This window comes from Convolutriloba macropyga, chromosome 13 (assembly GCF_964194025.1).
Source record: "Convolutriloba macropyga chromosome 13, txConMacr16.3, whole genome shotgun sequence".
NCBI lineage: Eukaryota > Metazoa > Xenacoelomorpha > Acoela > Convolutidae > Convolutriloba > Convolutriloba macropyga.
The window spans coordinates 15,234,250-15,256,236 of NC_134480.1; the positions used below are offsets into that span (position 1 = coordinate 15,234,250).

Consider the following 21,987-nt stretch of genomic DNA (forward strand, 5'->3'; position numbering starts at 1 on the left):
AAAACACACGTCTTGAATTGACAAATCAATATGGATCTCGCCTTCCTTCAAATTTTAAGATTTGTGAACACAAAGTTCGCTCACAACTTGTAAGATCTAATTCAAGTCTTGGCCAAAACTTGGCAAGTCTTTAGTCAAGCCTTGGTCAAGTCGGGCCAAAATTTGGCAATTCTTATGTCAAATCTTGACCGAGTCTTGATTATTGCGCAGTTAATAAGCAAATTAGAATTTTGATAAAATTTATCATAAATTACTGCACTTCAAAACCAGCTAAACTTCGTCAGATTTCATCACAAGAAATTTTATAATCTGATCAAGCTGTTTCTGATTTGAGCGTCTATCAACTTAAAATGTCCCATATAGTCGCTCAGACACCATTTTTTTCATTGGGCAGAAAGGAGTGATCATGAATTAAGGAAACATCAAAAGTGTTTTCGATCTCTATCAATGTAATTTTGTGGAAGTGCTCGCATTTTCTTATGCTTCGTATTTCGTTTTGGAGGTTTTGAAGGCAAATCATCATAAATGGGAGTTCCTTCCTTTCATTTCCAAACGAAAGAATACCAACACCAAATAATGGGTCCAAGAAGTGACTCAAGACTTGACAAGTATTTATCAAGACTTAACCCTAGACTTACCAAAATTTAAGACTGGTTTCAAGACGTGCCAAGTCTAAAATGTAATCACAGCTCTGATACTGTACTGATCTAAGATATGTAATTTTACTGAATCAGTGCTGATAAAGACTTGACTTTCGTTTGGGGCTCGAAAATTTGTTTGGTGACATGTCTGCTTGTATGCACCTCATATCTGTTAATCATGTACCAAAAAAATTTATCAGTCCCTTGACCAATGTCTAAACTACATAAAGGGTAAACAATGTCTAAACTACTCCTTTCTGGTACCGGAATCAATCAATGAGGGTAAATTTTTGCAGTACCCCTTTAATTTAACGTCCAAAAATTTTCTGACCAGAAGAAAAGTAAACATTGATAATCGAATCATGAGCAAAGACTTTGTTTACTCTAGTAAAATTAGTTTTCCACACTTGATTTTCAGTCATTATGATTATCTATTGTACTGCAGCTTGCTATGAGTTCCAATAAAATGTGATTAATTAGATTTTAATCAAACGACTGATTTTAGCACGACGTTAAATATATTTGCAGTGCATCTCAATCAAATTAAATAATGCTTGATTCCGAATCGCCACTGCAATTAACTCTTTTGGTAAATTAATCCATTCAGTGTAATCACTGTGATTTAAATCTTTATTTCACACACCTACACACTTAACCTCATTTGTCAAGTTATTGGATTTCTGCTATGGAACAAACTCCAATCTACTTAAGTGGAAAAACACAATATTCGCTTCCCTAATTCAATACACAAGGGACGTTCATCAAACACAAGAATCAAATCAAAACATCAACAATTTGTTTGCCTTTGCAGCTGAACAAAGACCCAAAATTCAAGTCTCGCTAAACGAGGCTTTTAAATCGTAACTTGGGCTATTTCACAAAATATCGATTAGTGCTACTTTGTGAAAGTTGTAAAGGTGCTTTAGTGGCCTGAAAAACCAGACATTTTTGGGTTATTAATCCAGAATTGTGGGCCGGACTTGGTTAATTTGCATTTTTAAAAAATAGAACTCCGCCAGACTTTTAGCCCCAATTTCCACAAAACTTCTTGTCCTTCTATTTCCTAGTTTGTTGCAATTCGTTCACACAGGTTCACTTACTTTAAAGTTAGCAACAAGATTTGTTCACGTGTACAAATTGCATTTTTGTTGTGTTTACAGTTTTAATGAAGTAGAGTTAGTCGCCAGGTTGAGTCAAAATTAACTCATGCGTATCCGTAAAAGTGATTATGAACAAAAAGTTTTTCACTCCGTTAGACCAATTCTCATTGTGTGATTGAGGAAACCTGTTAACTAAATAGTTGTAAATAACACCCCCCCCCCTCACAAAAAACAGCGGAATAACATATTGCGTTAATGGAGAAGGGTTGTTTTTTAGTTAGGTAAATAATCAAAACGAAGCGTACACTTAAGAAAAATAAGAAAAAATTCCTGAAATGTTGCGGGCATTTTCCCATCCATTATCCCCCCCCCCTGCAAAATTATAGCCCCCTTTTGGTATATTTACCAGCATGGCTGGGGGTATGGTATGCTTGGGGGTGGGGGGGGGGGGGGCTATAACGGGAACGACCAACTTTTCCTTTCACTTTTAATAAGAAAACACTTATTCATAAATTCTCAAAATGAAGAATTTCAAATGGGTCATTTGATTAAGGCAAATTTTAACAATTCATGATTTTTTGAATTTTAATTATGCTATTCAGGAAATTCTAAAATTTGACCAGGACGTACCCCTCCCATCAGGGTGCGAATTCGTTTTAATCTTTGACAATTGAAGTGGGGGGGGGGGGGGGGGGGGGGAGAAAAAGAAATCCAACGCTTTTGAAACTTCCTTTCAGCAGTTTAACAAAAAAAAAATAGCCCATTAGTAACTGCCATGCGTGAACAAACAAATGTCGATCGATGAGGCATTCAAATTTCTTACACTGAATTATTTATCGCGTTCAGCTATAAAGAATTTACTCTAGTAATTGGATTTGAGCTCTTTAATATTGCAATTTTACTATCGTATCAACAGTCGCTATTTGTATCGTATCGACAGCAATAATTTTCTAAAACTCCACAGTAATATAATTGTATATGAATTTTTTAAAAATAAGGAATGGCTTATTTATTGAAACTGTGAGGAAGAATTTTACTTCCTAAGCCTTAAATTTGGTACTTGCTTGCTCGACCACTCAAAAAACGCCCTGTTACACTTAACAGCATTCGTCTATTGTGTTTGATATTGAAGTTGCCCTAGTTATTACTTGTTGATATTAGTTATAACATCATCAGACCAAGAGAAAACTGAAGAGGTCTTGTGATATTGCCCTCATCTATGACAATTTTCCTCCTTATATTTGAACAAAATTATAGAAAATTTATAACCAAAGTTATTATAAAAGTTTAGCCCTTTTAGCAAAATGAAACTAACTTTACAGGTATTTGCTATGTTACTAACGCTTTCAGTGATTAGTACGTTTAGATTCAGACCTAATTATGACAGTATTTTCCTCGCAAAAACACGTAATGATGTTCCGGATAATATTATCTCTAATTTGGACAAGAGGCGAGGTAAGTTTGGATTTGTTCCGTTCGTGTCCCCCCATGCCCCCCCCCCCCCTCCTCCCACCCCCACCCACCCCAGTACGTAATACACTCCCACAAATTCAAAGAACGAAGCATCTCATGGCAAACTGAAATGTAGAGTCATGGCACGTGAGTTTGAGGGATGCATATAAAAAGCATCCAGTAAGCTGGGGGGAGGGGTCATAAATGGAAAAAAATCTGAATTTTCTTTCATTTTTTTCTGAATCTATAAACACAACTCCAAGTTTGCTGTATAAAATCTAGCAAAAATCTCGAAAGACAAAACAAATAATTGAATAGTCGGCTAAATAAATAGCATGGGAGATTGTTTTTGTTTTTGTTAAGGTTCATTAAAACTGAGTCTCAAACAAAATTACCAATTTCAGCAAATTCAAAATAATTTAATAGTTTCGTGTAAAGTTATGCTTCAGTTTTCAGTTTTGTTAAATTTTGGTTTTGTTTATGTTTTCATTGCCATATAGATGGTATCAAAACACAAATTTACAAAATGGAGAAAAAAATGACGAAACGAAATGGAGAAAGAAATAATAATTGAATACAAGCACATAATTCCTGACCAGCTCATCCAAACATATAATTACTAACATAAAAATACCAACTTAAATACAAACAATTAAATACCAGCTTAAATACAAACATATAAATACTAACATTAATTCTGACCAGCTCTCAAAAAACCAAGCTCTCATTTTGCGCGTCCAATTGTTATAAAAGATGGCATTTCCTGTAAATCATTTTTGATCTGAACATAAGACCATCTTTAAAAAAATTGTTGCAAATGTTTTCGAACTGTTGTGAAAAACGAAACCCTCATGTATAATGATTTAATCCAATATAATAATGGTTATTGCTGCGAACGAGTTATCAAATTTTTCTGAAATAACATTGTTTTACTATATCTACAATATAAGACAAGCGGCGTTGTTTTTTCTTATTGTAATTTATTCTCAAAGAGCTAATACTTAAATGCCTAAACATGTTTCTATAAAACTATTACTAATATTCTCAGTTTGCTCGATTAGATATTATCAAATCAATTATGAATATGGATAAAACAACGTTGAATTGTACAGACAAAAATATTGTTTTGAAAATTGCCTCATTTGAATTTATTTCTAAAATTAAATTTAAATAGAATTGTAAATTTAACACATTGTCATTTTTCCTTTGTGATTTATATCATGCAGAAATTAGCAAAGAGAAGTTGTTTTATTCATCAATTCCACAATTTCAATTTTTAAATGCATTTGATAATTTTTCTGATGTTGCAGAGCAAAGAAGCAAAAGAGATTAAAAGAGAAAACAAAATTCAAAACAATTTTGACATTCGGCCAAAAAACCTCGCATTTCAATTAAACAGGCTGCTATGAGATAAAACTAGGTAAAATAGGGGTCGATTCCTTCAATATGTCAGTTCTAATTAATTTTTCCTTCCTCATCTGATGCGTTAAGAAAACTAAACAAGACACAACAAATAGTGATTACTATTGATTAAAAATCAGATTCTTATTATGTTGATTTTGAAGGGCACTTGTTGTTAAATATTTTACAAGTGCGCAGCTATCGGCATTGATTTCAGAAGTTAAATGGATTGATTAACTTTTTGAACAATAAAAAAGAAAATTTTTTCTTGACAAATTTCTAAATCTTCTTGAATTCTTCACTCTTGAAACGATAATGATCATTTATTGAGAAGTAGGTTGAACAGTACCATCAGGTTTTTGTTTTTGTGCAAAAAGCTTTAAAAAATATGAAAAAATATCGTCAATTATCTGCCCTTTTTTTGCATTCCCTCCACTGAACTGAAGCGTGACCCGGAAAAATTTGGCTTACTTGCTATTGATTGCTGTTTTGTTAAGTTTTAGATTTTAAATTCTTTCATATAAATATTTTGAATTTTGTGTTCATTAGTAAGCCAAATAATTTGAAATAATTTCAAGCGCGTGAAGATGATTTTCAATTTCAGGACAAAGATTTGAACAAAAATTATTAGTCGTCTGCGTTTTAATTCTGGTTGTGTGCGTTGATATCCTTATTTGCTTTAAAAAAATAAATCTGTTGGTGGAAACTTTTGAGAGAAAAATTGATGGATTTTGTCGTCCAACAGTTGGATACTGTTGGGAAAAAATAGCCTTTTAGCGGCAAATTGCAAATAGTTTGGCAAATTGGAGAAAATTGGAGCAGTTATTATATTGTTTTTGTACAATTCTCTATGATTTGACCTAAAAAGTTTGCTCTTTTTTCTTTGAAAGTGAGTAAAATTGAAAAGGAAACTTTTTTGACTAGAAAAACATCAAGTCGTCAACAAAGACTAAAATCACAAAAATACTCAGCTCTTTGTATATTTTTCGAAGACGAGAACGCAACCCCTCTGCTTTTTTGCCTTTAAAATTTCCAACGAGGATAAACTTCATAGTTCCTCTGCCGTTTGCTCAAATTCAGATACATCAAAACAAACGCAAAACGGCATAAAAGCAAACTTTGGTGTAATTTTTTTCGCCGTTGCTTCAGAACAAAAGAGAGAAATTATCTTCTATAACGACACAGAAACGTTCTGTCAGATCAACAGTGTTTCACATCTGGCTTTAAAATATTTTCAGAAAATTTGATGCCAGCTGGGAAAAACAGATGGACTGAAGTCTAATACAGACAAGGCGGCTCGGTAATGTGCGATGGCACATAAGGTTTTGACCCCGCCCATCCACAATTTTGGCATAATTGTCTACCAATGAAGAACAGATAGAAAAACCCAAAAATTATTTTTTGCGAATCCCAAAAAAGCCGAAGTCTTTTTCAAAAAATTCTGTATGAACGATAAGATAGCCTCCAAAGCAAATAACTCAGTGGAGTAAAAATTGATGCATTAGATTGCTGTAATATGTCAATATCAAGAAAGCCAGTCAAGACGAACAGCAAAATCAAACAACAACAACAACAACAAACATTAATTACATCAAAAAATTTATGCCCTTCTTAAAAACTAAATTTAATAACAAAGTCAACATACCGTCAGATAAACCTAAAATTAAACAAAAATAACTTACAAATCACCAGAAAACATATGCGACCAGTCCATAAAAAGGTTTGGTAACAATTATACAAAAAAGAACAAAAACAAAAGTAAAAAAAATTAACTTATTTTTTTGAAACAGTTAACTTCAAAGTAATAAATACCATTAGGAATCAATTAATATTACCACAAACTTATGATTACCACTGCTTCTATAGAGGGGCATTAGGACCTGTCCTTATTCATTTTTTAAAGCGGCTAAAAAGAACAACAAAGAACAAACAAAATTTCAATTGAAATTTGCCAGAAAACGCTGTCAAAACCGTTAAGCCGAATTTTGGCACTCAAAATATATTTGATTGCGCCTTATTCAAACAGTTATAATGTAGTACGTGACCATTCATTAGTAAGACTAGGTAACAAGTAGACAAAAAAGCGAAGTGCTAAAGTATGTAATATTTTTAATTTTTTTTTTCGAAAGAAAATTACATTCAATGTCATGAAAGGCAATAATTACAAAAAAAGCTATTTAAATAGGGTCGTTTATTCATGAAAAAGAAGCCCTCAAGAACTGTAATTATCCAGAATATTTCTTGCATCTACAAAAAGAACGTCAAATATGACAAAAATCAAATCAATTTACTTTTTTCTTGTGAAAAACCGGTGTCGAAGACAGTAAGGTCATAACAAATTCTTTAAAAAAAAGATTTTGGGACACCAATCCCTTTTATACCCTTGACACCAACAATGTCATATTTGACCTGTATTTAACTAACGAGATTAGGTAACAAAAAGAAACAAAAAAAGAACAAAATTGCGAAGTTGAAAAGTTTTTTTTAATTTTGGAAAACGATTGTTTTCAAAGTCATGAAAACTATCAGCTATCTACTAATATCAGAATATCGGTTCTTCTATTCTTCCATGAGAAGCCAATGGAAGCTATCACTATACAGGAAATTTCATACGACCGAAACGACAAAGTATAAATGACAGTTAGAGACAAATTTAAAAAATTCAATTGATTTCTTCAAGAAAGAGGCGTCGAGGCCGTTAAAACGTTGATGTATATCTTTCAGGATTTTAATAAGTTCAATTGTGCCTTTTTCTGAATGCTAATAAGGTGACATGAGCTGTCAATAATGTGATAATGTGACAAAATTAGAAAACGTGAAAAACTGGCAAATATCAAAACAAACAAAAATCTGAAATCTTGTAGTATCAAAGCTAGAAAACAATAACTTCAGGCTTAAAACTGCAACCGAGAATAAATGTTAAATCAATAGAAAAAAGAAGCAGTCTTTCTTTGCTGGCACTAAGCTGGAAGTTGAACAAATTAAGGAAAATAGAGGAAAAGTTAGTTAAGCCATTATTTATTGAAAAGTCAATTGTTTTTTAAAAAAAGAAACGACCATAAACTTTCAATTAAAAAACTAAATGCATTAGCTTGGAGCTGCTTAGCAAGCGAATTGGTTGGACCTATCACTTTTAGTTGAAAACTCAAAATAAATTCTGCATTTTTGATAATCAACGAGTAAAGTTAGCAAAAAACAGCAAAGTTATAATTACAGTGCACTCTCAGCGGACTCTGAAGTAGAAATAGCCTCCCCTCTGAGTCTTCAAAGATTGTATGAGTGCTGTTTGGGGGTGTACTGTCGGCAAATTTAATCAAAGTGGACTAAAGTAGCTTATTTCGTGCTGTTTTTGATGAAAAAGTCTAAATTTTTAAATGTTTATCCAGATTTTTTTGACCAAAAAAATTAAATCAAAACAATCAACATTGCTTGTTCATCTTCAAAAACAAAATCAACGACACTATTCTTAAATTTTATAACAAGTTTTAGCAAAATTGACGAAGATTTAGGCAAAACTTCCGGAAAATGTGAATAGAAACAACGTGAATTCACTCTTCTTTTCTCAGAAGTTTAAACCTCGATAACTCCCTGTAGAAAATGAAAATTAAAAAAAATCTTTTAATTCCATATTCTACGCTGGACGAGCTTTTTAATGATACCAGTCTCAACTTTCTACGATGAATATATCGAGCGGCGAAAATTCACGGAACAAAAAAAAACCCATTTGAGTATATAGTTCCTCCCCCCTCAAGAGGGTCGAAACAATAAAATGCAGACGTTCTCCTCAGATATTTGAAAATCAGTTTTCTGTTAAATTTTACGCATGATATTCCATCATTTTTGTCAAATTCATTAAGCTCCCGAGGATAACCTGCACAAAAAACGGTTTCACAATGTCATAAGTTTTTAACCAAAACTTTGCTCAAAACCAACCCATGTTCGCAAATACTTTTGTCAATTTACTTCCTGTGTTCTAAATATCATGCAGTATTGCCATCTGTCTTGAAAAGTGTTATTATGTTTTTGGGACGGAGATCACAACTTTTTGCAGTTTGGTACAACCAATTGTAAGAATCTTGTAAGATCGTGGTGTGGTCGTAAACTAGCAGTGATGGTTATAATTTGTGACTATAGAAAACAGTTTAAGCGAAAACTAGATGGAACTATAATGCTGAAAATCATTGCTTGATGTAAAAAAAGCTTTTTGAGTAAACAGTCTGGTTTCTTTTAATCACATATTTAACCTTCTGCAAAGTTTCAGCAAAATCTATGCATACGTAAACCTGAATGTAAATGTTTTTTTTTAAAATTGAAGACGGATTTTGAGGAATACGATTACCCAATTTGTAGGATTGAGTTACCTTGAGTTGCTAAATTTAGTTACCCTGAGAATAAGGAAATTAGGCTGAAAACTTGTAACCTATTTTTTCAAATTTTAAACTGGCGGTTTTTGTGGAAAATATTTACGGGTTTCCTTCCAAAATGTCTACTTTTTAAGCATGTAACACAGTTCTGCAAATTCTTCTAAATTACATGTGTTAATACAGCCACACAAAACTTAATTACAGTCTTGGTCAAATTTAACAGTGACAGTTTACCTGCGCGAAGTTATGCGCATTTTATGATCAATTTTTTCACCTCGCTACACAAATACAACACTAATTGAAAGTTTACTAAAAAAAATATGAGAAATTGTTGTTTTTGATTGTTGGTTGAGTAACACCGGTCAGGGCACAGATAATTTTCAACCTAAAGGACCTTTTTGACCAGTTTTTGAACCCAAAAAAGACACACCATTTATACTCTCAAATACTGATCATTTTCAGGTAAGACTTGTGGCCCGGACGAGTTCAAGTGTTCGCCAAGGGAATGCATTAAACAGTCAGTACAGGAGGCCTAATGACAAACGCTTCCAAATTTCAAATAAAATATCTAATCATGCAAAATTTCTTAAAAGTTTAAAAACATTCTTATATACATAACAAGGAGGCTCGGTATTGTGCGTTAGGTCGTGATGTTACGAACCATCTCATGTACATTCTTGGCTTAATTATCTTTAAAAAGAGTAGAGATAGGAAACTTTCAATAAAATACCGAATATTGGATTCTCAAGGGCATTTGATGGATTCTCAAATATGGAGTGACGTGTAATCCAGTGAGAATAATTTTTTGTTTTACTAGCAGGTAAAAATGAACTGGTCAGAACATTTGTTTAGAAAACAGAAATAAAACCAATGCAATTCTCAAGTAGAAAGCAAATTGTCTAAAATTCTATGTAATTTGTTCTCTAATTGTGAATTGCATAATTTCTGTTTTATAAATAAATGGTCGGACCAGTTCGATTGTTCCGTGCTAGTAAAAAAAAGTAACCTCACTGGAATGTAGCAAGTATCCTTGAGCTTGTGTAGGGTCGTTTGCTCTGTCGACAATAAAAGGATACTCATTTCTTAAAGTGATATTATCATTTTTTGGATTGAATTGGATAGAAATTGAAATCGAAAACTCACTTTTTGTTTTGTGGCAACATTAGCCATATTAATAAGCCCAAAACAAAAAGTGAGATTTTATATTCAATTTCTATTCTTTTCAATAAACAAAAATTAAAATAGCACTTTAAGATAATAGCATCATCCTATTGCCGACAGAACACAGGTCACCCTACACATGCAAAAACAAAAAAATAAAACAGGAATAAAAGAGGCGATCATTTAAGAGAATCTCTGACCAATTCATACCAATTATTTTTAATAAGCAGCTGTCTTCATTTTTTAATGCGAACAAGCCACAGAAAGACAAAAAAATTTTCAAAACGTATGACAGCAACCGATGATGGTACGTTTCAAAAAATTAGTACACACCTTTGAGAACAAATTATCTCCAGCTGAAAAGCATTAGGGATAATTGAACAACCAATAATTGGAGTTAAAAATATTTACTGGAAGTTTGGAAAACAATAATTAATCTAAAAAAACATGCATTAAAGCTTTAAATGAAAAATAAATAGAGTTAAGAACATTAATTGAACATTAAATGCCACTTCATAGAAGACAATATGAGATCTGTTGTTGTTGGGACTGGAAGTTGAACTGATGCGACAACAAAAAAAACGATAATTAACGCAAAAATTGAACATTACAATTTTTTGATAACAGACAGCTTCAACGCCAAAGTCGTTAGGATAAAACAATAACCATAGATGATTGTGTTCTGCTATAAAGCAAGTTAGTGTAAACTGGTAAACTCTCTTTTATGAGAGTAGGCCAAGATTAGAACAAAATTAAAACTACGACAAAAACTAAAAAGATAAAAATCAGGAAATCGGTGAGCTCCAAATTGTTCAAGAAAGGTGTCAAAATTATCAAAACAAAAAGTATTGGCCTGAAAAAATTTGCACTACAAATCTTTGGAAAAGAAGAACTTGATCAAAAAATTAGAGTAAAAGGACGAAACGAAATAAAAAAAAAATTAGACAAAAATGCAAGAAACTAGTATCTGGGAAAAACAGATGGTGACTGTAACTAATGACACTATTATACAAGGGGGGAAGCAAAAAAGAGACAAATATAAAACAGTTGTTTCAAAAACACTTAACTCAATTTATAAAAATTCAATAAAGTTTCTTAGAAAATTAGAAAACCCCAAGAGACTAGACTGGTCAATAAGAAAACCTGGATCTATTCTGTTTCGCCCCACAGTGTTTTTTACGCCCCCAGTTGCAAAATAAATGTTGTTAAATAGCACGTTAATATGTAAAAAAAAATAGCACGTGCGCCCGGGGTTGCAAAACATATTAGACCACTAAGCTGGGAGGGGGGGGGGAGGTGGGCAAAACAGAATAGATCCGAAAACTTATATACCACAAAAGCTATAGACTACAAAAGATTAGGCAAATAAAACTTAGTTTATGAAAACGCAATATGCCAACGGTACCAAAAACTATAAATTAAAACAAAAAACAAGTTGATTTTCGGGTGCATAAAAAATTCATGATGCTGTCAGTAACAAGACTTAGTTATAAGGCAACAAAGCGGGTAAAATTTGACAACATGTGTTTGGAAAAATAAGAAATCTTGGCAGTTCACTGAACAAAGTAAGAGAAAGTCACTTTTGCCTCCATAGGAGGCCCCAAAAGGACATGTCATATATGTTAATAATAAGACGACGACAAAAACCAACAATTACAATCGAAAATCAAAGTTCCAAATTTTCACGTGAACAGATCTTGTCAAAGATAACAGAATTCTGAGCTTTTGGATATGGCTATTTTGAAAACTGTCCTTTATAAAACCCCTGTTATCCTGTCATCAAAGTGAATCAAAGATTAGAACTCATAAAGAACAGCAAATACCGTTGAAACCAAATCATAAAAACAAATCACCTGTTAGACGAAAACGATATATAGATTTGCTTATGCTTTATTTATGCATCCATTGGTCGAGACATTTGAAAAAATAATTGGGAAGAGAGCAAAATGTACAGTAAATACGTACAAAATGAAAAGAAAAACAACTTTTTTATGCAAGCATGCAGAGATAAATTAAAAACAAACTTAAGTCGTCCATTTATCAATTCATACAATGGCGCTTATGCAGGAACAAATGCATCTCGTCAGATTTTGCACCGTCTGGAGCAAAATTAAGAGAGAATATAACGAAAACTGAAGTCAAATTTCAGCCGGTGAAAAACTTTTCCCTTATAAGAATTAAAACAACATTTCCTCTCTCCACTTTGAAAGCAGTTTAAAATGTTACTCTTTGAAACTGCCCTTGGTTGGCTGCCCCCGCTTCACTAAAACTTTTAAATTCACGAGTTCAGTTTCATTTCTGATTAACTTGAAAAGTTGAAAAAATTATGAAGCTCTCAAGCAAAACGATGCTACAATACAATCCAAATCCTTACAATTGTAAAAAAAACACAGTGAGGGTACTAACAATCTGGATATAGCGTAGTGCTACAAAGACACAAAACTTTTGACAACTTTATCAATGAGGCAAAAATTATCTAAATCTGACGTACAAATTAGCAAAACTACTGCAAAATGTCAAATGTTTGCAAAAACTTCAAGCCTCAATAACTAATGGAAACCGATCAACTTCTATTAATCGCAAATTTCTCACTGCTTCAATCAAGCGGCTATTGGCCAAGTAATGTTCCTACTTAAACCCTCTGTTTAATAGTATTACATATAGTTGGAAGTGTTTCACAGGCAATACGGAGGAGGTTAGTACTATTGTTCTCTATTACTTTTTAATTTTAGTGAATATATTTTTATGCCAGACCGTTCTTCAGCTCATAGTTTTGAAGTTCACGACTAGCCAATATCAAGTTTACCGTCAATAGCGTATTTATTAATGCACCGTATCTAGTCGTCGAAAAAGCTAAAATGTCCCACGCTCATTCTAAGACAGGATATCCGAACGCTTCTCTTGCTACCCATGCTACAGGCGGATTCAAGCGCACATTAGTCTGACCAGAGTCCATTTCGTGCTGAATTTTGTTTTTTGATTATTTTCACCAAGAGATGTTGGCTCTGCCTAGAGGCAACAAAAAGGAGCATTCTGATCAGAGACACATCTAGAGTCTGATGTCTTTGATCAGAACCAAGGGGGTACAGCTGATAGAACATACCGGTCCCCTTTCAAGGAAATTTTGTTTAACTGTAGAATACGATGTTTTATATGGAAAGCAGTCTAAATTCGTCCATTGAGTTCGAAATTTGCACTAATGTATACAATATAAATTTTTTCTCAGCAGTTGTGTTTTCTTTCCCTTTGCAATAACACTTTTAGAATGGTCTTTTCTTAAGATGAATTTAATAATGCATACATCATTTTGTATGAAATGAATATATTATAACAAAATTCGTGCGGTGAAGTGATTTCGAGCGCACAATAGTCTGATCAGGAGTGACTTTTGAGCGCACAATAGTCTGATCAGAAGTGATATTGAGCGCACAACCGTCTGGACGATGGTCTGGGTTTGGTCTTGGCCATGGTCGCACAATCGTCTGGACAATGGTCTGATTTTGGTCTGATCAGAGGTCCTTTCCGTCTGGAAGGGTCTGATCAGAGACCGTTTCGAGCGCACTTAGAGCACACACGGTGTTTCTAGCGCACTTTAGTCTGATCAGAGGATACTTTGGTCTGGGATGGTCTGATCAGAGGTTACTTTCGTCTAGCACGGTCTGATCAGAGGTCACTTCCGGATGGCACCTCAACCTGGGTAGACTTCGACGTGTATCTTGCAGGAATTTTGAAAGATTCAGGCGCTTATCTTGCAAGAATCTTACCCGAACGACGATCATATTTGCAAGGTTTTTGCTTATCCGACGGCTGTCTTGCAAGATCTTGCAAGAATCTTGCAAGGTTTTGACAGTATCTTTCAAGATAAGCGTTGGTAACAGACTAGGGTTGTTTTTAACCACATAGGGTGACGTTTGCTTCGTGTAATGTGTACTTCTGTTTACAGTTGAATGTGACGGAATTAAGCAATGCCGAACGTCAAACAGAGATGAAAGCCCAGCCCTGTGTTTGTTCACGGACAGTTACGGAGAGATGTAGCAGACAAATGAAACTATTCTCACAATAAATAAGGCCCTCTGCAACCAAGATTCTACCTGAAGCTTAAAAAATAAATTTATTTGTGGCTTTTTTGATTATTTAAATGTTCTGTTCAACTACGTGATTTGATGGAAACTGGTAGGAGCTGAATAAAATAGTTATCCCAAACTTTTTTGAAGACCTCTATACAAGTTGAGATTCCAGGTTCAAAAAAATTTGATCAGATTAAGCTCGAAGGACACCGAAATTTTGGACAACAGTCAAAGCAAAATCTGATCAGAGGTCATTTTGGTCTTATATGCTCTGATCATTATAGTATTCTCAGAGATCATTTCGTGGAAAAACATATTTGACAAAAATTACGCAGTAGTCTGGTGGATTCGCATGCAAAATTTATTGAATGATACCAACAAATGGTCTTCAACCAATTTTATACAGGTATGATTCTTTGAAAACTTTACATAGTAGTTAAAAAAGAAGGAAAAATTAACGCAAAAAGAGTTATCATTCACTTATTCTGAAGCCTGATTTCATGTTACACGTGGCATTTTTGATATTGCATTTTTTTAACAATAAACCGTACCTAACATTGTAGCATCAGAACAGATTCAGAAAATTTTTAGAATAATCATTAACTACAAGTCTTGATTCAGAAGATTTTCATAATTGTTTCTGTATCGATTCTGAAACCTCTCTGTCTCAGAGCAGAGATCAGAATCAGTGCTCTCTGCATATCTGTGAATCAGAGCCAAATTCTGAAGGCATTTTTGAACTAGCTCTGAATAAGAAAATCAGAAATTTTTTCCACACTGCAGACACACTCAAAAGTACTTTCCATTGGTTATTTAACCATTCTAACTGGATTTTGGAACAGAATATCAACAAATCTAGCCGAAAAAGAGGATCACAAATTTGTTGATAAATTCTGCTGTTGTAAAGCATATTGATGTTTTTCTCTACAAAACTCTTGAATTTAGAAAAGCACATTATTTTTTCCTCCTCCATTTGTTTAAAAAAGACTAATCTATGGAAATTCCAATGATATTAGTTTTTCAAGAAGAAATGAGTATTAATTTTTTGTATTGGAACTGTAAAGTTTTCTTTGCAATTGTTGATTTCATTCAAAAAATGCCATCAGATCAACCCTCTTTAAAAAACTCATGTGGCATATAAAGAAATAAAATGAGAAATGAATATTTTCTGACAAAATTTGTTAAATTTCTACAAAAATAATCGCAAAATTTTCGTAGACATCGAACCTGGATATTTAACTTTTTAGTGCTCTGTTTATGATCATGTAGTGAGAAATTCATTTTTCATTTCTGCTGTAATTGGTTGAATAACGTCCTCAGTTTATCGAGATTCTTTCACATAATTTACTGTGCTTCAATTGCTGTTGAGATCAAGAAAGTTTTTAAAAAGTAACAAAGCGTTTTTCAATTGTTTCATAAAACTTGTTCCAGAAAATTTCTTGGTTGTCGCCACTTCAAAAAAGGAGATCTCATAAAATCAAATTTTCAAGATATTCAAAAAAACTAAAAATTTATTGAAACAAGACAATTTGTATCTTAACTTTTTTCGCAATTTTTTAGATTAAGTTATGCAATCGTTCAGAGATTTTTTGCTTTTGTTCTTCAATTATCTTCAGGAAATTTTTAGTCAGAAATCACTACACAATCCAAAAAATCTCAACATCTTAGCTTATTTCCCTCTGGTTACAATCCTATCATAAGCTTGAAACACCACGTATAAGTTTTAAAGTGCCGGTTCTCTTCATTATCGAATTCTAGAGTTCCAAATTGTCTAATAAACAGTGCCTGATTTCAAAACTGGCGAAGCTTGCGTTTCATGCAATGTTACGTAACTCTGCTGAATTTACTTCGAATTTCTGACTTGCATCTTAAACGAATGCTCTTCTCAACGAATACCAGATGCTCTAAGTAACTTCATAAGAGGATGCAACTCAAACTCCTGGTTGTTCTCTTGCAATCTTTTTGAGTAAAGTCTATTTTGCCAAAAAAAAGTGTTGGTGCTGACCTGTTCTGAATTGAGTTGTAATTGCACCCTCTGCTGGTCTGTTTTCTCGTGTTCCTCAACCGCCCCCTGTACAGCATCCCTCAGTCTGGCCACCTGGTCCAGCTCATCGCCCAGGGTTCCACCTAGCTCACTCTTCTCAAACAGGAGCTTCTCCAGTCTACAAATATTCTGCGAGCATCAACCAGGTTTAGACCTCCAGTTATTTAAAAATGACTAAGAAAACATAACCGTTGACAGGCAATGTATGCGATTCTCCGGAGTTACCATCCAGTGTGTTTCAGTACTGACCAGTGTTAATTACAGACTGTTTTTAGACTGTCTTTTACTTGTCGGTTCCCTGTTCATGTCAATAATAATTAAGACTGGCCAAAAAATTCATGATTAAAAACTGCAATGCACTGAAAATTTGTTCCGGATCTCCATACTTGGGTTGTTTCTTGTGTACAGTGCCTATGTTCTGGTCCAGTTGCACCCCCAAGTCATCAATCTCCTGTCTCAAAGATTTCACCTCCAATTTCTTCTCTTTCTCCACTGACTGCGCCTTCAGCACTTCTGTCAGTGTGTTCTCCACGTTCTAAATAAAATATGAAAAATAATATAAACGGTTCATTGAAAATTGCCTTAGTGCAGAAATCGCCATTTTTATAATTAACAAAAATGGTATGCTGGGTTTTATTTAGATACAGACTACGAAAACCCTTGCGTTTTTTCTAGGGGGTTATTGGTATGTTCTTGGTTTTTTAAATGTAAGATATTGTCGGTACTTTTGGTTTTATGCGTAAAAAATTGTCGGTATGTTCGGCATTTAAACATATGAAACGTTCGATTTGTTTGATTTTAAAACGTAAGAAACCATCGGTATGATCGGTTTCCTACGATGGGGATCCAATATTTTTGGTTTCCACGTCAGCAATTGTCGGTTTGTTCTGTTTTAAACCACAGGAAATCATGGGAAAATGACTTTTCATGCAATAGATGAATTATTTCGATAAACATAACTTCAACTTTTTTCATTAGTCTACAGCCTTATTTTTTAAAAGTATTACTGTCTAATTGAGAAACCAAATTTTTGGTGTGCTAGGCCGAATGATTATAACATAAGTATTAAAATCATTCGGCCTTGCCTCGCGGACCATGTCAACGTTTCAGCGGCCTGTGGGATTTCATAAGAATCTATTACAACCAAATATGTTATTAGTTTATCAGCTGTAATGCAGACCACTAATTTGCGGGGTGAAATTATATGATGCTAATTGAGATCAAAAACGAATGTATATTTTCTGAGATCATTTTTGAGATCATTGTATGAATAAAACTATTTTAGAATTTGTTTTATTGATCCCCTGTGAGTATTGTTTAGTGTGATCCTCTGTGAGTAATAAAAATTATTTTGCGGTTTGTTTAATTGATCAGCTGTGAAATCCGCTGAGAGACTTTTATGCAATTAATGACCAATTGAGAATTCTTTCATTTCGGCTGCCTCGTTGTTAAAGTTCGTTGTGGAAAACACTGACAAAATTGAATACAATTGTGTGATGGCCATATCACTCTTAGCTACGCATTACACCTCAAAGCCTAATTTTTCTCGTTTTCTTTTCAATGCCCTAGACGAACTTGGACGTTCATCAGCTAAGGTCTTGCAAGATTCTTGCGAAAAAGAGATATCTGCAAAGATCTTGTAAGAGTCTTGCAAACAAAAGTTTTCTGCTAAGACGCAAGATTACGACTGTTATATGGTAAGAAACATACAGGAATCTTACCAGATAAGCGTCACACTTTTTTATTGCAAAACTCAGAAATTGAGCACTTTTCATTGGAAAACACATAAAAAAGCTATTACTGCAAAAAAATCATGAAACGCAATACTTTCCAGTTGTTTTTCAACCAATCAAACAAAGATTTTTTGTTTTCTTATGTAAAGTTCCTAACAACGCAAATTACAGCATTTCTATTTACCGTACGGACAATTTTTTACTATTACCCTAATAAAAAAGCGAATGTGACTTCTCAACAGGAGGCAAAATAGAGCTCTAGATTTTAGCTCTAGATCAATTCCACATCGTTCCATCAAGTATTTCACTTGCAGTAAAAAAAATCTAAAGGCAAACTAAGTTTTAGTGGGGATAGGTTCATTCTATTTCATTAAAAAGAACCAAAAAACTTGTACCATTTTAGAAAACCTATAAAGAATCTCGAAATCGATTTATAGGATTCTCATTGGTACACATGGTTACTGAGCTCACGAACCATGCTTGCTGAGACAATGTGTTATGTTTTATGTGTTGTTTAAGCCCCTCATGGGCGTTTTAATTATGTTTGGGAGTCAGTTTTACGTTTTTAGCTATGTTGGTCTTTTTAGCTATGTTGGTCCTGCAAGACCGTTGGTTTTCTGTCTGGAACCTTCTTGGAGCGACGGATGCCTTTCAAGAGTCATACTAAGTCGACGCTTATCTGGTAAGAATCTTATAAGTACATTGTTTATCTGCTAAGAATCGTGCAAGATTAACCGTTATCTGGTAAGAGTCTTGTGAGAGCCCTTACAAGATGATGTATAATTATACAAGAGTCGTGCAAGAGTCTTCAAGATCTTAGCAGATAACCGTACCAATTTGACCAGGGTGTTTTCCCGCGAAGAATGTTAAAAAGGTGTCAACCGAATAAACTTGATAATTTTAAATTAAATTTACTTTAGCCTTTACTCTTTACCTTAAAAATTAACGTAAAAGATTAAGGTATTGTTGAGGTGAACATCTGATATATTTTATGTAAATTATGGTAAAAGTTCAAGTGTTGCCGCCTTAATTTTTCAGATAAAGTCGAGGTAAGTTAAGGCGGGGCAAAACAATCTGAAGGTTTCTGGTAAGTTAAGTTCTTTTTCAGGTATATTCACCTGAAGTTCATTTAGTGCGAAAACGAGTCATTGGGTAAATTGTCATGCAACAATTCTAACCTTTTTGAGAGTACTGATATTACCCTCACTATCCGTCATGATTCTATTCGCAAATGGCAGTTTAGCATCATTTGCCAATATCTCAGCTTGCAACTGTCGGTTGTTAGCATTGATCCTTTTGCACGAGTCTTCACTCTTCCGAAATTGATCAAACAGGGAGCGGTATTCCCGCATGAACACATTTAGGTCATCATTTCTGCCACACTCTCGTTCGATCTCAAGAAAAAATTCGATTTAGTGTTAAAATCTAAAAAAATTACCCGCCCGGATCGCCACTTCCTAGGTTTCATACAAGGAACCATACAAATCATTCAAATCATACATGACTACAAGAAAATTTTTTATCTCATCGAGATGCAGCGTTGGTTGATTTTTTTTTCAGTGTTATTGACGATTTATGCATTTGAGAACAAATTTAACTTTTGCATGATCTTTGTATGATGTATGACTACTAAGAAATCATATATGACCTTGTATGAAATCATAATGAAATATTAATGATACGTTTTTTCACGGCTAAAGAAATTCAAAGGTTAAATGGGTGTTTCGATTTCTTGACTTATTATACTTTTTTTCCATGATTTTTCAAACTTCGGTGAGATTCGAACTGGACAAAATTGAACATAGGAACAGGGGATATTATTTTGACCAAAATTGAGATAGATATGATAGCAAAATAAAAAAAAACCGATCCATTGAATGCATTCACGATCGCAACTGAGGTACTTGAGTTTGGGGTAAAGTTCCATATATGGTCAGTGAGTTTCAGTTATGAGAAAGCCTCCGTCAGCTCCTCATTTTCATCTCTGTATCCTTAGAAAATAACGCTGTACAATATTGGTCATTAAATTATCTGCGGTTAACCAAATAATATCTAAAGCAATAACTATAATGGAATTATAGCAAAAATAAAATGAACTTTATATAAATCGTACCTCTAAAAGATCGTGCTCCAAACTCTCCAATATTTGGGCCTCGGCTGCCTGAAATAGTCAAGTAATGTTCGACAACTATTGGTAAAAAATCATTCAGAGTGAAATGAATTAACGCTATGTATGTAAAACTTACCATCGAAAATAAAACTTATTGAATTAAAACTTATTCTGTAAACTTTAATCGTAGTACGTTTACATATGAAAGAGAACGAACAATGCTCGTTGATATGTGCGTGGTTTTTAAATCAAATTGTTATGCGTGCAGTTTGTTTAATCGATGTAAAAGTTAAGTTTTAAATGATGATTTAAGCATTTGAGTAAATATCTGCGCATAGCTAAGCTAGCGATTAACTCTACTTTTTTAAAAAAAAAATGGACAGAGCTGAATATTTTTATATAATGGATCTTGCCTACTGTTATCTACATTTTTCTCCAAGAAAGAGCTTTATCACATTGTTCTCAAAAAAGCATGAAATAATTGTTAATTTGCTACAAGATACAAACATTTTCTTAAGAGTTGTTGAAATGATGGTTCTGCGATAAATACATGACATAGAGCGGCTCAGTTTAGATTCTCATTTTAAAACTCCATAAATCGATAGTGGCCATTTGAAGTGAAATTGATAGTTGAAGGTGTTTGCAATATTCGAGCCCCAGTCCTGAAAGAATTCAAATTTTGCAAGATTCTTGCAAAATGGTTCTTCTCCTGGAAGACTCTTGCATCATTCTTGCAAGATATGAATCCTAGCGAAAGTGAGAGTCACTCTTCTAAAGCTCTAAAGCGCATGTTTACGACAATATAATGCCTCCTGGGCATGCAAAACAGCTCTTATCCGAAGTAAAAATGGAAACTGCATTCGAAATCTTGCAAGAACCTTGTAAGATATTCTTACAAAATGATGATTTCGGCCAAAATTGGAACGCCGGTTTTTGATGTTAAAAAACTGAAAACCGTTTGAAAACAATTTTTTATGTCCCTATTTATGTAATTCCTTGCAAGACTGCTTGTAAGATTCTTGCAAGATTTTGAATTTTCCGATCACTAGGAAATTTTGATGTGCAATTGATGAAATGCTAATGGATGCAATATGATAAGAGTTTCCTTCGGACTGATACTGATGAAAGATACAACTACCAGTTTGAAATTCAAGAACCAAGAGACCTACACTCTACTCTGATTATCTTGGGTCATACCCAGACAATAACAAACCGCCTGAGATAATCATACAAAATTCAGGGTCGCATATTTATTTAGATATCAAGGTTATGTTATGAGGGCAACATCTAGACGATGATCTGATCATAGATCGATCGCACTATTGCATAATCAGAGACCACATTCTGACCAGAATTAGGGCCCAAGTCTGAAAAATGTCAGATTTTCTTCATTGAGATTTGGTTGACTCTTTTAGGACTAGACTACACTATGGTACCAAAAAGCAACGTACAGCCTAATTTGTGTTCTTTCAACGTGATTTTGCTCGTCACGTTTGATTAACATTAAGTCGTTTAAAAGCGTACCAATTTGGAGTTGAAAATGACATTTTACTCCTGTTTTCTTCTCCGCACCCGCACAGGTTTTTTTTCTTTTATATTTTGCCACAAAATGTTGCTACACGATATATCCAATTTTCACGGACAAAAAATAAAATTAACATAAAATAAAGACTTAGTGAACAACAAAATCACGGATAAAAACTCAACATCTAGTGAACAACATGCACACAAAACACTACAGCAAAAGCAACAGATTTGAAGCATTCCCGACAGAACTGTGCCAGTTACAAGGTACAATTTAATCAGATGAACAAAAATAATTGAATGATGTATGTGTCCACGCAAGCTAATTATTGTAGGTTTCTGGGAAATGTTGAGATATTACGAAGACAAAATGCAATTTTGGTAAATTAA

At 33.7% G+C, this 21,987-nt stretch overlaps 2 protein-coding genes across 3 annotated transcripts in view; one reads left to right on the forward strand and one right to left on the reverse strand.

Annotated features, from left to right (window-relative positions):
- The window catches only part of LOC142352114 (uncharacterized), a 67,553-nt gene extending 47,215 nt beyond the window's left edge, over positions 1 to 20,338 (reverse strand). The window contains exons 1-5 of the mRNA XM_075404486.1: positions 20,210 to 20,338; positions 20,077 to 20,124; positions 19,142 to 19,357; positions 16,617 to 16,765; positions 16,192 to 16,348 (exon numbers count right to left, since the gene is read on the reverse strand). Of these exons, the coding sequence (XP_075260601.1) occupies positions 16,192 to 16,348; positions 16,617 to 16,765; positions 19,142 to 19,357; positions 20,077 to 20,124; positions 20,210 to 20,212 (573 nt within the window). The 5' untranslated portion in view covers positions 20,213 to 20,338. The remainder of the gene's footprint in view (positions 1 to 16,191; positions 16,349 to 16,616; positions 16,766 to 19,141; positions 19,358 to 20,076; positions 20,125 to 20,209) is intronic.
- On the forward strand, positions 1,799 to 14,322 carry LOC142351550 (uncharacterized). Of its 2 annotated transcripts, XM_075403635.1 has the most exons (5): positions 1,799 to 1,816; positions 2,588 to 3,196; positions 9,421 to 9,475; positions 12,801 to 12,814; positions 14,063 to 14,322. In XM_075403635.1, the coding sequence occupies exons 2-5, from the start codon at positions 3,046 to 3,048 to the stop codon at positions 14,152 to 14,154; spliced, it is 312 nt and encodes a 103-aa protein (XP_075259750.1). In that variant the 5' UTR covers positions 1,799 to 1,816; positions 2,588 to 3,045; the 3' UTR covers positions 14,155 to 14,322. The 2 variants fall into 2 exon arrangements, with proteins under 2 accessions (XP_075259750.1, XP_075259749.1); XM_075403634.1 differs by lacking the exon at positions 1,799 to 1,816 and having other exon boundaries at positions 2,524 to 3,196.
- Positions 20,339 to 21,987: the final 1,649 nt, after the last annotated feature.